General features: G+C 42.1%; 2 protein-coding genes and 1 long non-coding RNA gene across 4 annotated transcripts in view; 2 read left to right on the top strand and 1 right to left on the bottom strand.

Moving 5' to 3' along the window:
- Window positions 1-1,908: 1,908 nt before the first annotated feature.
- Window positions 1,909-11,473, top strand: txndc15 (thioredoxin domain containing 15). The gene is made up of 6 exons (XM_088321613.1): window positions 1,909-2,098; window positions 5,073-5,365; window positions 5,422-5,556; window positions 7,644-7,807; window positions 8,526-8,656; window positions 11,071-11,473. Exons 1-6 carry the CDS (start codon window positions 2,020-2,022, stop codon window positions 11,265-11,267), a joined length of 999 nt encoding a protein of 332 aa, XP_088177739.1. The 5' UTR covers window positions 1,909-2,019; the 3' UTR covers window positions 11,268-11,473.
- Window positions 9,054-15,620, bottom strand: part of LOC148348945 (uncharacterized) — an 11,841-nt gene continuing 5,274 nt past the window's right edge. Inside the window, exons 2-3 of the long non-coding RNA XR_015847412.1 lie at window positions 10,744-10,891; window positions 9,054-10,238 (exon numbers count right to left, since the gene is read on the bottom strand). This is a non-coding gene — a long non-coding RNA (uncharacterized LOC148348945). The remainder of the gene's footprint in view (window positions 10,239-10,743; window positions 10,892-15,620) is intronic.
- Window positions 12,443-15,620, top strand: part of LOC148348944 (pterin-4-alpha-carbinolamine dehydratase 2) — a 22,269-nt gene continuing 19,091 nt past the window's right edge. Inside the window, exons 1-2 of one of the 2 annotated variants that reach the window (XM_088321615.1) lie at window positions 12,443-12,610; window positions 14,283-14,414. In XM_088321615.1, coding sequence (XP_088177741.1) covers window positions 12,512-12,610; window positions 14,283-14,414 — 231 coding nt within the window. In that variant the 5' untranslated portion in view covers window positions 12,443-12,511. The remainder of the gene's footprint in view (window positions 12,611-14,282; window positions 14,415-15,620) is intronic. The other variant, XM_088321616.1, reaches the window with a different exon arrangement.

Raw genomic sequence — 15,620 nt, 5'->3', positions numbered from 1 at the left:
CGTTTAGGACCCGAAAGAGCCGGTTCCTTTTAGTGAGCCGAGCCGCAGAAGCCGGTTCTCGACAAACTACTAGCTTTACTCAACTTCGTTTTACTTCAACTCGACTTCAAAATACCGCATTTAGGACACAACGTCGGGGGAACCCGTGTATTTTTACCTTCATGCACTGTACCTTTGACTTAAGTCGCTTCTTAATTAGTCATTTTGAGCCCTGATTTTTGTGCGCTGGCGAGATTTTCTTGTGCGCTGAAAATGTGCAAACAGTGCGCAATTGCACACGCTCGCAGCTTAGAGGGAACACTGGATAAGAATGTTTTCAAGTTACAATGATCACAGTAATTGGGTTCATTGCTCACTCCCCCGATTACAGTCTTTTATAAAGCCAATTTCTTTATTTATTGGAACAGTGACTCTGATGTCCAACCATGTGAAGAACGAGAGCAGCAACCATGAACTCAAATGACATGAACTGACTGCTTCGCTTTGATACCTGTCAATAATGTCGACCATGATAAATGTGGAAGGTGATATGTGTGAAACAAAACCTTTAAGTCCAGATCACTTTACTCCTGCATCGTTTTGTGCAATGTCCAAGAATTGTGTCACAAAGATAAAAGTGACCGTTTGCTCCCCTACTCCCTTTTGCATCGTATAGTCAGGGTTGGGTAGGGTTACTTTAACTTGATTACTTTCAATGACTTTTGGATTACTCCAATACCAAATATGCTAATAAAAGACAAAAAAAAAACCTAAATAGGAATAAAATGATTAAATTTTGTGCAGGCTTGGGGAGTAACGGAATACATGGAGCGGCAAAAATGATGTCGGCAAGCTGTTTGGATTTATTTTCATTTTGTTTCTGTCGCATTTTATGTTCAAAGCCAGGAGAGAAAGCTTACCACGTGTTGTGAGTCATCATTTTATTCATATTTAGTTTCTTTTGTCTTTTATTAGCATATTTGGTATTGGAGTCATCCAAAAGTACTTGAAAGTAATCCAGTTAAAGTAACCCTACCCAACCCTGCGTATAGTTTTATTTGCTTGTGTTGCAATTGTAAATATCTAGCAATGGTACCGTTTTTATTTCTTTTTTTTATTGTGCACGTCAGTTCTAAATCGGTGAGTTGTACCATTTTATACACCTTATTATTTTGTACGCCTGCATTTTTAAAATAAACTCTGTTATTAAGCTTTCTGTATTGATGTCTATTTTAAAAGATGTTGTTATGGCGCTTCAATTTAAAATACAGTATGAACCAGGGGTGTCAAACTCATTTAAGCTCGGGGGCCACACGATAGAACGAACATTTTCCCGGGGGCCGGTTTAGTAGATTAGAGAGAAAGAAAAAAAGAAAGAAATAAGAGAAAGATAGGGAGAGAAAGGCAGAGAAGGTGGGACAAAAAAGAGAGAGAGAGCGTGAGAAACAAAGGATAAAAAAACAGAAATAGTGAAAGAGGGGGAAAGAAAGTGAAAGAATGAAATCCAAAGAGAAATAGAAAGGGAAAAAGAGGAGAGAAAGAGATAAAGGGGAAAGCAAGAGAGAGAGAGAGAAAGAGAGTAAAGGAAAAATGAAGAGAGCGCAAAAGAAGGTAAAAAGACAGAGCGAGAAAGAGACAAAAAGGAACAGAGACAGAGAGGGATAGAGAAAATTGAGGAAGAGAGAAAAATAGAAATTAGAGAGAGAGAAATACAAGTGCAGCGTTTGTGAGAGGCACCTGGCTTTGGCAACATCAAGTGGACCTATTTCAACCTACAGCTCTCTTTCTCTTGCGCTTCTCTGAGCGTTGTCTCGCGGGCCGGATCCAATCCCCTAGCCGGCCTAATCTTGCCCGCGGGCCGCCCGTTTGACACCAGTGGTATAAACAAACGGATGCTTGGAGACGGTGTTACATCTTAAACCATCCGATTTAGCGCTTACAATAGTTCCGCCTTAGTAAATAATGAAGTGTTGCGGCACACCGAGCCTAACATGTCAGAGCCGTAACGCCAAAACGCGTTAATTAATTTTCCGGAAAAAAATGTCGGGTATTGATCTTAACCTGACGTCTTTTTTATTGATAATTTTGGCGTTAAGAGTTTTGCTGGTGACGTCTCACGGTAAGTGAAGGTTAGCTTAGCTAACACCGTGCTAGCGTAAAATGACGGTGGCCATTGAACGGCGACGTTACCTATAAAAAGATGTTTTTTTTCAACGGTTCATTATTTAATCTCATTTTGAATAATGTGTCTCAAAAGTGTTTACATTAAACTCTAACGCCTCTGGCCAAATAATTCGTGGCATGTTTTCATATGTCATATTAACAGTAGGGCAGCACGGCGGGGCAGTGGTTAGCGCTTGTGCGGCACAGTTCATGTCATGGGAACCTGTCGTGGGTTCAAATCCAGCTCCAGACTTCCTGTGCGGAGTTTGTGTGTTCTCCCCGTGCTTGCGTGGGTTTCCTCCGGGCACTCTGGTTTCCTCCCACATTCCAAAAACATGCATTTCAGGTGAATTGGCCGGTCCAAATTGTCCCTAGGTGTGAATGAGCGAATGAGTTGTCTGTCCCTGTGTGCCCTGCTATTGGCTGGCAACCAGTTCAGGGTGTCCCCTGCCCACTGCCCGGAGATGGCTGGGATGTCAAATGTTTTGCCCTGCTCACTCAAGCAGTCAGAGGCAAGGTCAGCTGCTCTGTTTAGTCTCAGCCAGTAGTCATAGGGGTCTTCCTGGTCTTTGGGCAAAGTTGAATAAAAGTCAGCTAAAGGGACAGCAGAGTACTTGGTACAGCTAAAGTGTTTCCTGAGAACACTATAAATCATGTCAGGGCGGGTATAGACGTCTATATTACTGTTTCTAATGCCAAACTTAACTACATCTTTAGCTTTTCCTCTCAAATGCGTAATGATTTCCTCGGCCTGCTCTTCAAGCCTCACTTTACTCTTCTTAATAAATGTCTTCATTAGATCTTCCCACTCATGTAATTTTATTGAGTCTGAGCCATCCCCAATAAATGATGGTGGTTCTTTAACCTTTCTCTGTGTAACCACCTGAACCTGTGTTACATCTGACACATAACTAGGCTTACTCAATGTGTTTGCTACATCTTGTGTGGCAGCAGCGCTGGGAGCTACTGTATTGTGTGACTGTATACGTGAGAAAATGCTATCAGCCAATTTATGTCCTATCTCCTGAATAATATTTGTCATCTGATCAGCTACACCCTCAGAAATGTCACTCGTGCTCTGATTAAACATGTCTCAAAGATGTAAATGAGTCAAAATCACAAAATAAATCAGGAGCCTGCGTAACACGTCACTGTATAGCAATTTTAAATACTGTGAGCTGATGGCTTCATGAAACGATGTGGCAGGTAGGACAGTCCTCGGTTCGGAGAGTTTGATAGAAGTAACGGGTCTCTGCACCAATGTAACCGCGGTGTACGTGTCCCACCAAAGATCCACATTCACGCTGTACTGGATGATGAGGTTTTTATTATTACAGTTTCTGCAAATGGATGAGTCACAACATTAGCTTTTTCTGCTGGGTCTGATCTCTTTGATCTCTTTGTAGTTCTCTCTGGTAAGACTAACAACAAACCCCGCCTCCTGGTCACATGTTAGAAGCCAAAACCAAACCCCACCCCATACCAGCAGATGGCACTGTTGGACTCAGCATTGCAGGACATTTACCAAAAACTATACACATATTTCAGCAGGAATTTCAATAAAACAAAAGTTATTATTACACCCGTTACACAAGCACCATTAACCGATGTTCGCATGTCAGTTTTGTGCCAAGCTCTAAATCGTTCCTGTCCTTAAAAAAATAAAGGAATATCGTTCAATATAGTTCATACAACATCTTAACAAACATCATATGCATTCATAACCGTATGTTCCCATTGTAATTCGATGTTACGGCCCCCAAGACACATCATCTCATCTCATTAGCTGCACCGCTTATCCCCAGTAGGGTCGCGGGGGTGCTGGAGCCCATCCCAGCAATCAATGGGTAGTGGGCAGGGGACACCCTGAACTGGTTGCCAGCCAATCGCAGGGCACACAGGGACAGACAACTCACTCGCTCATTCACACCTAGGGACAATTTGGACCGGCCAATCCACCTAAAATGCATGTCTTTGGAATCCATTTTATAACTTGCAAAGGGTCACTGGAGACACTAGCAGTACGACATAAGGCGTAATTGTTATTTTACTGCTAACGGAAACCAAATCTATCCGTCCAGCTTTTTCTGGTATTTATGGGATCGTTTGACCCAGCCTGTCCAAAATGAAGGAAAATCCACGAACAAAGGCTTTGGATTCCCAAAGCAAACTCGATTCAAGGTTACGTTAATGAATCATACCAGAAATACCAAGTCATTTTGACCCTTCATATACAAGTTATTATTCTTCAAATGTAACTCCATCCATCCATTATCTGCACTGCTTATCCTCAGTAGGGTCGCGGGGGTGCTGCAGCCCATCTCTGCTATCTTCGGGCAGTGGGCAGGGGACACCCTCGAGTTATTGCCAGCCAGTGGCAGGGAACACAGGGACAGAAAATTTGTTCGCTCAGTCATATCTAGGGACAATTTGGACCGGCCAATTAACCTAATATGCATGGGTTTCCCCCGGGCACTCCGGTTTCCTCCCACATTCCAAAAACATGCATTTCAGGTGGATTAGCCGGTCCAAATTGTCCCTAGGTGTGAATGAGCGAGCTAGTTGTCTGTCCCTGTGTGCCCTGCGATTGGCTGGCAACCAGTTCAGGGTGTCCCCTGCCCGATGATTGCTGGGATGGGCTCCAGCACCCCCGCGACCCTACTGAGGATAAGCGGTGCAGCTAATGAGATGAGATGAGAAGATGTGATTTGAGTTTACACATAATTCCATGTTATGATGATAAGGATAAGGTTACATGATTTGATTCTTGTGAAAAGTGTTTGGACTGTCAGGGGGACGGGACCAAGATAAGATTCTGTGTTTTCAATTGTTTATCAAACTTGCTGATTTTGATTGAGAGAGGGGAAAAAAAGGTCAATCGATCGAACGAGATGCCAGAAAAATCATAGCTTCTTCTTTGGCTTTCCTAGCGTACGAGGAATCGGCACTGTCAGAAGATGAAGCGGCCGTGACATCGGACCCCGAAGGCATCCCTGAGTTTGCGGAGGGCGAGGATCCAAGCCCCCTCAGGCGTCAGTTCAGGACTGCCGAAATAGCCGACGCCGTGATGGGCAGCGAGGCCACCGTGGACCCTTCCGACATGGAGCCCCTCTTCCCCAAGAACGTCAAAGACTTCCGCTCGGGCTTCTCGCCGCCTTGCGACGACGGCACAGAGTGTCCCGCCTCGGGTGGCGAGGATGACAGTTCTGAGGTGTCCCAGCAGGTGAGATGAGACCTGATTTTACACTCGGAGGTCTTTTTAACATTGCGGTGGCCTAGGTGACATTAGACATGGTCCACGGTCCTTCTTCTGAGGAGAACTCGGAACCTGCCAAGACCTTCAAGGTCAATTGCGAGCAGAGGAACGTCAGCGACGTTGACTCCTTGGCCGTCAACGTCCTCAACGCATCACAGGTGACATGTTTTAGCTGGATCCTTGAAAGATTTCTCATTTAATGTAACAGAAGAAGAGCAATTTAGACCGGAGCATTTTAAATGATGAGTCCAACTTACTGCTTTTAAGCAATCATTTTGAAAAACTGTTTTTTTATCCAGCTGTATTCTTTTTTGGAAAAAAATTCAGTCAGGTTTCGTTCAAATATGTTTAAATGATATTAGCCACAATATGGATTTTAACAAACTTACTGCTACTGATTCTTAGCGCTGCCTTTGACACAGTAGATCACCAAATTTTATTAAACAGATTTCAAAACCTGGTGGGCATCTCTTATACTGTTTTGAACTGCTTTTATTCCTACCTCACAGACTTACGTTTTTTAGTAAGTATGGACGCGGGTTCGTCCAGAACGCATGAAGTTAAATGTGGGGTTCCTCAAGGTTCAATTTTAGACCCTGTATTTTTCAATCTGTATATGCATCCTCCTGGGGATGTCATCAGGCAACATGGCGTCAACTTCCATAGTTACGCTAACCACACCCTGCTGTACATGGCCGTGTCCCCTTTTGACACAAGTCCTTTAGATCTCCTTTTAAAATACATTTCAGATATGAAGTCATGAATGGCAGAGAACTTCCTACAGCTCAACCAGGACAAAACAAAATATCATAGTCATTGGTCCTGAAAGCCAGAGAGATAATCTTTTACCAAAACTACAAAATCTAGGACCCTTACATTGTTTTAAAAATGTGCATGTCATTTTTTTATTCTGAGGTCAATTTCATTCCTTTTAAAATATAAAAGTAAAACTGCTTTTTATCGTCTCGAGAATATCGCCAGAGTCCACCCATTTATCTCTCAGGCAAACACAGATGTGCTGATGCATGCATTTATATATTCTTGATTAGATTATTGTAATGCCCTGCTCGCCGGTCTTCCCAAAAAGAGTATTGCTAGCTTTCAGCTATTACAAAACCCAGCAGCACGTGTGCTTACGGGGGCAGTGGAGAAGGGATTACATGACACCAGTTGTTAAATGGTTGGATTGGCTTCCTGTTTGTTTCAGGATCAATTTTTAGATACTTTTACTTGTTTTGAAATGTCTTAACGGTCTTGGGCCATGCTATCTATCCTTTCTGGCATGCTTTTATGATATCGGCCCTTGCTGTCCCTGAGGTCCTCTGGCAGCGGATTGTCGACTGTCCCAAGGGTGAGGACCAAAACTGACCAATGGTGAAGCAGCATTCAGCCACTTTGGTTCCTTACCTATAGAACAGTCTCCCGGAGGTCCAAGGGGACCCTTGGTACTATTAAGGCGAGGTTCAAGACCCACTTTTTTACATATGTTTTTTAATTATTTTTATTTACCAATAGTTTGATTCATTTAACTTTTTGCTGTAACATTTTAATTTATATTTTGCATTTTTATGCTTTTTTTTCTGCAGTTATTTTTATTTGTATTTTTAATTTTCATTATTTCGGTGGATCCTCAAGGGTGGGTGAGAATTCTTATCAATGTGTTTGTGTTATAACCTATTTTGTTTTTTATTTTAACCATTGTAAGTGTGTGTATTTGGTGATCTGTGTTATTTGTTTGTGGAAAAAGGAGGGGGATTTTCTATTTTTATTATCCCCTTTGAGTGTTAATTCATTGGGCGAAAAGTGCTTTACAAATAGAATTTCAATAGATTTGGAAGGTTTCTCCATCCATCCATTATATGCACCGCTTATCCTCATTAGGGTCACTGGGGTGCCGGAGCCCATCCCAGCCATCTCCGGGCAGTGGGCAGGGGACACCCTGAACTGGTTGCCAGCCAGTCGCAGGGCACACAGATACAGACAACTCACTGGCTCATTCACACCGAGGGACAATTTGGACCGGCCAATTAACCTGACATGCATGTTTTTGGAATGTGGGAGGAAACCCACGCAAGCACGGGGAGAACATGCAAACTCCACACAGGAGGTTCGATCTCAGGACCTCCGAACTGTGCCGCACAGGCGCTAACCACTGCGCTGCCGTGCTGCCCTGGAAGGCTTCTGTGACATCAAATTTGAGAAAATGATAAATAACTTGAAAGGCCGACATGGGTGTTTCCTTCAGGACCTGATGGATTTCCTGAACGTCAACGGCAGCGAGTGCTCCGTGGTACTGTTCTTCACGGCCTGGTGCCAGTTTTCAGCCAACCTGGCGCCGTATTTCAACGCTCTGCCTCGGGCATTTCCTGCCGTGCGTTTCCTGGCCTTGGATGCTTCGCAGCATAGCAGGTGACACCTTACACCGCCGTCTGCACAGTTTGTGTCGTTCTATTCCCATCTCGAGGCTGACTGCGAAATAAATGGCCTCTATTTTCATGAGATCCTTTGCTCTGAGTCTCCATAGTATGTATTCTTACTTGTGCTTTGTAGCACTCGATTTCGGTTGAAGTACACAATACAGCGACATGTACTGCTCAACTAATACACACTGTCCCTTTTAAGATTTGTCTTGCATTTTTCTTATTTTGGTCAAACAATAGTTCTCATTTTATTGTATAAAAAAACGTTGAAGGTAAAAATAAGTCAAATCCATTTAAAATGTAATAAAATAAAGAGAAAAACATTTATTTTAATGGCTAACGGGCAAGATTGTTTTTAACTGCGCTTGGAAGGTTTCGAAAGGCTGTGATTTAACACTTTTAAAAAGTTATTTGAAATAACACATAGCATACATACACCTTGGATACATTTACTTAGAGCTTCCAAATATTGAAAATCATATTTCAGAACAGTTAGAGAGAATTTTGACACCTGGGATCCAGCCAGAGGAGTAAAAATGAACATTGCTTGATTTTTTTCTGTTCAATGTTTGCAGTTTTCATAGAAAGTGTGTATTTTGTTAATATTTTTTGGAAGATTCTACATATTTAAGGGCTAAGTATAGCCTTATTTGAGAAATATGGACTGATGAAACGAGACTCGAAAGCCTCTTGTTGTATTCTGTCAGCCTATCGACGCGATTCGGGACAGTGGCGGTGCCCAACATCCTCCTCTTCCAAGGAGCCAAACCCATGGCTCGCTTCAACCATACCGAGAGAACCCTCGACACGCTGGCCTCCTTCATCACCAACCAGACGGGTGAATACCAAAATCAAACCGTATACTGAAATACACTTACTAGTGACTTCATTTCAAAAGTAATTGCGTTTCATTAACAATTTAACTAAGTGTTCTCCATTGAAAACGGACGAATTAGCTATGTCCGTGTGAAGCCTTCTATCTGAAGTCCTTTAGCTTTCTCCTATTGGCCATCTTCTCCCTGCATAATGGCGTGCCGACTCCTCCCATGGGCGCGCCAAGGAAGCCCAACATGGGCTTCACCATCTCTTAGAAGAGTCCCGATGTCTGGGGTACTCAAAACAACACCGAGCGTTTCTACGTCATCAGGGCCTTTCTGCGTCACCAGCGTCTGGATGTGCTGGATTATCTTATCAGCTGTACGTCCCGTTCCCGCCGTTCCTGTAAACAACATTTTTTACCACAGCCCAGTCAGTGATTATCTTTTGCATTAAGTGTAATTTGTATTCAATCGTATAAAATCCTTTATAGAGATAGATAGATAGAGATAGATGGATACTTTATTCATCCCCATAGGGAAATTCACACTTCCAGCAGTCTACCCCGTTGTTTATTAAGAGATGAACATGATGCCCTAGGGGTGCTTGTAGCGGAGTGGATGATGTCACGCTAGTCCAAAAGTTCGACATCCCTGCGGCAGATGGAAATCTTTTCTTTGTGAAAATCCAGGGATACACCACCTCGTGTTAGCAAGTCCGCCTCCTCTCCGATTCCCCCCGGCTTTCGTGTCTCTGTTTAGCGGCGTTGAAGCCGGGTGGCTACACGTTAGCATCCGGAATGCTAAACGTGAGCCACGTTTCCGCAAAACACAGCAACTGCGCTCCCTGTGCGCTTCGATGTTTTCCACCAGCACTCGATGATCTTATTTGGTCGTGAGTTCGCATTTACCATGATTACGGATGGTACCGAAGACTTATAACGCCGCTAGCCGCTTCGCTAGCTCCGGCTCTTCTTCCACGATAGGCCCCTTCATCACGCCGGCACGAGAATTCTTCAGGGCAAGGAGTTGAAATTCCTTGAATACACGCATTTTTTGTGCGCTAAAACCCATGTCCATAGGATAGAAGTAATCCATAGTGTAGTTGTCAAAACGGGAAGAAAAAACACCAAAGATAGGAGCAGACAATAAAACAATAGGGCAGCTGCTGGAAAAGGCAGCCGCTCGTGGCAGCGCCGCTTTGAACCAGTATAGTCAAATGTATAACATCCTTCAGCCTTCTGATTTCTTGGCTTGTGCAATCTTGAGAATTTGCTACCAAGAAAGATGAAAAGATGAACAGGAAGCCGAAATTTCCACACGGGGGCAGATTTCATTTCATTAACAATTTAACTAAGTGTACTCCATCAGAAACGGCCGAATTAGTGACGTTGGAGTCTGTGGGAAGCCTTCTTCTGAAGTCTTTTAGCTTTTTTCCTATTGGCCATCTTCTCCCCGCATAATGGCATGCCGACTCCTCCCATGGGCGCACCAAGGAAGCCCCCTGGGCTTCACCATCTTGTAGACAAGCATCCCGATGTCTGGGGTACTCAAAACAACACCCAGCGTTTCTCAAAACAACGCCCGCCGTCCTCCGTCAGAGTCCTGTAATCAACAGAACTAGACAAAACATTCTGTATTTGGAACAGCCTGACCGGTCATTGAACTAAAGCCTACTCAGTGAAAATCTTCATTGCATTATGAGTCAATCGTATAAAATCCTTTATATTCAAATGTGTAAGATCCTTTATAGTCAAATGTATAAAATCCTTCACTAGTTACCAAGGACACTTAACTATTTCCAATACTTTAAAAATAATTTGCTGAATGTCAGAGAATTTGACATTTTCTGACGGTTACGTAACGCTGTTATTTCCAACACTGATCACAACATGTCCAACAGGGTTGGGTAGGGTAACTTTAACTTGATTACTTTCAATTACTTTTGAATTACTCCAATATCAAATATGCTAATAAAAGACAAAAGAAACTAAATATGAATAAAATGATGACTCACAACACGTGGTAAGCTTTCACTCCTGGCTTTGATCTCCGGCAAAACGAACATCAAATGCGACAGAAACTAAATATGAATAAAATGATGACTCACAACACGTGGTAAGCTTTCTCTCCTGGCTTTGATCTCTTTGATCTCCGGCAAAACGAACATAAAATGCGACAGAAACAAAATGAAAATAAATCCAAACAGCTTGCCGACATCATTTTTGCTGTTCCATGTATTCCGTTACTCCCCAAGCCTGCACAAAATTGAGTCATTTTATTCATATTTAGATTCTTTTGTCTTTTATTAGCATATTTGGTATTGGAGTAATCCAAAAGTCATTGAAAGTAATCCAGTTAAAGTAACCCTACCCAACCCTGATGTCCAATCGCTGCAAAAAAGTAGTAAGAGTCAAAGTAACTTTTTCCTCTTAAGGGCTGGAAGCGGGACCGGAGATGAACGTGACAGAATCCGACCATCTGAGGCCCCTGGCCAGCGTGCCGGTCAAGGGCATCGATTGGCTTTTGGTCTTCTCCGTGCTCTTCATCACCGGATTCACCACCTACGGGATCCTTCGCACTGACAGCATCCGCTGGCTCATCCCGGGACAGGAGCACGAGCACCAGGACTGACCCCCAACGTTAGCTCAAATGGACGTTTACGACACGCTTTCGTGCAGGACATTTCTAGTAGAGGGAGTTTGTTGACGACGAATCTATCTTGCCCGCGACGTTTTGTTTCCCGTTGTTAGGAATTAAATATTAAAATGTATCGTTTACTAAATTGTTTGAATGAGTTATCTGACTCCATTAAACAAACACAACCTACATTCACCCAACATTGCGTGCTCGTTTCTTGACGGAAAAGATGAACAAGAATAGCCGAAATTTTCACACAGGGGCAGATTTCATTTCATTAACAATTTAACAAAGTGAACTCCATCGAAAACGGCCAAATTAGTTAAGTCCGTGTGAAGCCTTCTTTCTGAAGTCCTTTAGCTTTCTCCTATTGGCCATTGTATTTATTTCTCTCTCTCTCTCTTCCACCCGTTTTCTCCCACTCTGTCTCTTTCACTCTCTGTGTCTTTTTCTCTTCCTTTGTTGCTCTTAATCTCTTTCTCTCTGTGTCTTTTAACCTCTTTTGCTCTAACTTCCTTTTTTCTTTTTCTCTCTTTTCTCTTTCTCTCTTCATATCCTTCACACTTTCTTTTCTCTTTTCTCTCCTTCTGTCTTTCTATTTCTCTTTGGGTTTCTTCCTCTTTCTTTCTGTCCCCCTCTCTCACAACTTTCCTCTTTAGTTTCTCTCTTTCTCCCTCACCCCTATTCTCCCCCTCTCTGTTTCTTTCACTCTGTGTCTCTTTTTCTCTTCCTTTGTTGCTCTTTCTCTCTGTCTTTTCAACTTATTTTGCTATAACTTCCTTTTCTCCTTTCCTCTCTTTCTACCCTTTGCGCTTTTTTTTCCCTTTTCTCTCCTTCTGTCTATCTATTTTTCTTTGGATATCTTTCTTCCTCTCCCTTTCTTTTCTCCCTCTCTCACGACTTTTTATCTTCTGTCTCTCCCTCTCTTTTTTTTCTTTCTTTGTCCCACCCTCTCCCCCTTTCCCTCCCTCTTTCTTTCATTTCTTTATCTCTTTTTCTTTCTTTTTAATCTACTAGTCCGCCACCTGACAGAATGTTTGTTCTATCGTGTGGCCCCCGAGTTCAAATGAGTTGGACACCCCTGATGTTACACTGTTTGGGCGATTAGACATCCATTCTAATGAAGTCAATTACCATTTTAATCAGGCATCGACGTGAACAGCTCCAGTGCCAATAAATAGTGTGTGAAAAGCACGTGCGGCGGACCTGAAGCAGGACAGCCGAAGGAGCTCCACAACATGTCCTGGTTAATGTTTAGCCCGGCCACGACAAGCAGCCTTTGGCCTCGTGGTGTGCTCCGTCTGGCGTATAGCTCCAGGAAATACTCGAATAAAATGGTGAGTAAACAACGTGAGTACGTCCTGTGAGGGATTTGTTTGGAATGATAACGAATTAGGACGTCGGCGGTGCTGAGCTGTGACGTATGACTTCCGCCGGAACTGGTCCCAACTAGAAAGTCGAAAATCGTTAAAATAATGCGGTGTAATTTTAACCGCGGAATATATTTCAGCAGGAATTTCAATAAAACAAAAGTTATTATTACACCCGTTACATATAGTACTAATAAACTGTGGAATATCTTTAAGTATCTCATAAGAATGGCTTCCTGAAAAGTTATTAATGATTAGTGTTCTCTTAGGCAGTAGAAGCTCTGGTTAGCTAACAAACGCGTATTTTCTTTTTCGACGTGTTTATGTCACAATTTAACAACGCCGAATAAAATATATAACCACGAAATACTCTAAAGTCACACTGAATTTGATATTACTATTAACGAACTAATTGTCAGCCATTTGTGGTCAGTTTGTCGCTAGATCGTCGATTCAAGTCTGCCAGCCGTGTCGTTTTTCAGTATGGATGGCACTGTGCTGACATCTAGTGGATCCAAAGGGCGTCGCACCCAAATAACGTCAATCGTTTATACATACCTGTCAACCTCCATGCCCTTCCAAATTGTCGTATTTTCCCTTACAAAATACAAAATAATCTTACACCACATTTTTTTTCAAACGTGTTTATTGATGTAGTTTAACATGGTATGTTCTACTTGTGTTTCGTTATATCATATGTATTGTTAATGAACATTTTGTTGTGAGATACTGAGTTGCTCGACATGAATGAGGTTTATTATGAAAAAAGTTCAAAAATGAAGTCGCTTGGACGTTCACTGTAGAAGGAAACAACACATGCAAATAGAATGAAGTAGAATAATTCATTTTCTTATTCAAATTATTCATTTTCTGCATTAAATTATTGTTGGTAATATACTGATCAAAGGGATAACCACAACCCTGTCTTTTTTTATGTTCTCCTTTCATACTTCCTTTTTTTCTTAACTTCTTTATACAACATAATAATTCGTAGTATAATGCATCAAAACAAGGGAGCCGTTTGAGAGTCGTCTCTCTTTAATGAGTTGAGCCGAAAAAGCCGGTTCTCTAAAGAGACGGACTTCTTTTTACTACACAACTACCACATGAAATCCGATGTCGCTTCGTTTGCAACGAAAAAAAATGATACAGAGATAGAGTTTACGGCGGCAAACTCGTTTGACTTGATTTGCCGTTTCGTGATAGTCGGTGTATCCCTGATCAAACACGTCTTAAAATGCATAATAAACCTTCTTTGTGCGGAAAAAACGTACAGGTTGACAGGTATGTACACGGATCCTTATTATGAAATGAAATGAAATGAAATGATCTGCATTTATACAGCGCTTTTCAAGTCAAGACTTCCCAAAGCGCTTTACAGTGTGCTTCACATTTTCCAATAGCGGCCGTGCAGCCATGTAAGGCGCTAACCTGCTTATTGGGGGTATTAGGGGTTCAGTGTCTTACCCAAGGACACTTCGACATGTAACACGGAGGAGCCGGGAATCGAACCTGCGATCTCTTGATCCCAAGACGAGGTCTCTACCTCCTGACCCACTGCCACTACCAAAATAATTTTCTTGACAGTTATCGCGTGTTTTCATATGAACAAAACATGTTGAAGTGCCTTCTCGTGCAGTCGACTGAATCTCATTGGCTGACGCCGGCTGACCGGGACCAGCATTTGATGGAGTTGAGGACTACCGGCTGGATGGAGGTGGAGGACCGGGATGCTATCTACAGAGAGCTTCACTTTAAAACATTCAACCAGGTAAGATGATACACTTCAAAACTACTCCAGAAATGGTTCTACAATTTAGATTTAGAACATTGATACGAGTGTCTGACTTCTCTGTACCTAAAGGTACACTGTCAAAAATTGCTCACGTTTTTTACTCAAGTAATGATTTAGATGACTGGTTTTGACTTTTACTCTAGTCATTTTTCTGAAGTCATTTTACTCAAGAAACGCACGACGGCACCAAAGTAACGTTATTCATATAACTCTATCATAAAGAACATGCTTACTAAACTATAACTTTAACTCCTAAATCAGGAAATTCAAAGACATTTCCATCCTCTTTTTCTTGATAGAACGTGCACCGCTTCCTCTTTCCGCCTCTATGTGGCTTACATCATTTCCGATTCTCGCCAATAGCTTACCTGCTATACAATCCTTCTCTCTGCTTTTTGGCCAAATTGTTCACCATTTGTGTTTTGTTCTCTGCAGAATATTTCTTTTCGGTGCCACTTCTAAGTTTTATTTTGGCGTATTTATTTTGGTTTGAAAGATTTGGTCCCTAGTAAATCCCAAGCTGAATGCCTCGGCCAAAACGCAAACTTTGCCGCTGAAGTATGCATGGCCCTCATCCCTCGTATCGAGGTAATCTGTCGGGTTCGCGCTCATATACCCGGGGGCCGTTTTTAGGACAGATCTTACCTCTACTGTCAATGTCCTTGATTATTTTTTCCCCTTTTTTTAAAACCCTTTTTCTTTCATTTTTTCTTTGTTTCTTTTTTCCTAGCTTTTGGCTTCTTTTTTCTTGTTTTTTTTCTTCCTGTTTTTTCTCTTTCATTTTGGTCTAGTTTTTTTTATTTCTTAATTTTCCACCTTTTGAAGTCATTTTGTTCATAATGTTGGATGATAATTGGTATTCTATGGATGAAAGCAACAAAAACAATCTGAAGAGCCGTTTGGGTGCCAAAAGAGCCGATTCATTTTAGTGAGCCGGGCCGAAAGCAAAGAAAGATGGGAACTGCACAGCAACTTTGATGTAGGCACGTCAGAAAGGTCACCTAGCTACGTTGTCTAACCGTGTGCTGGCAATTATGAAAGTAAACCAATATTGTCTCTATAACTTGATGTCTTAGTGATAAGAAATTAATCCAATAATATATAAAGACAATTACCCAGCGGTGCCGCTGACTCCACTCAGTCAAGTCTAAATTTTCTAAATTTGCCTTATGTCATTTAAAT

The sequence above is a fragment of the Urocampus carinirostris genome, chromosome 17 (assembly GCF_059441175.1).
Source record: "Urocampus carinirostris isolate Australia breed hairy pipefish chromosome 17, RoL_Ucar_1.0, whole genome shotgun sequence".
Taxonomy (NCBI): domain Eukaryota; kingdom Metazoa; phylum Chordata; class Actinopteri; order Syngnathiformes; family Syngnathidae; genus Urocampus; species Urocampus carinirostris.
This window is presented reverse-complemented; position numbering and strand designations above follow the sequence as displayed.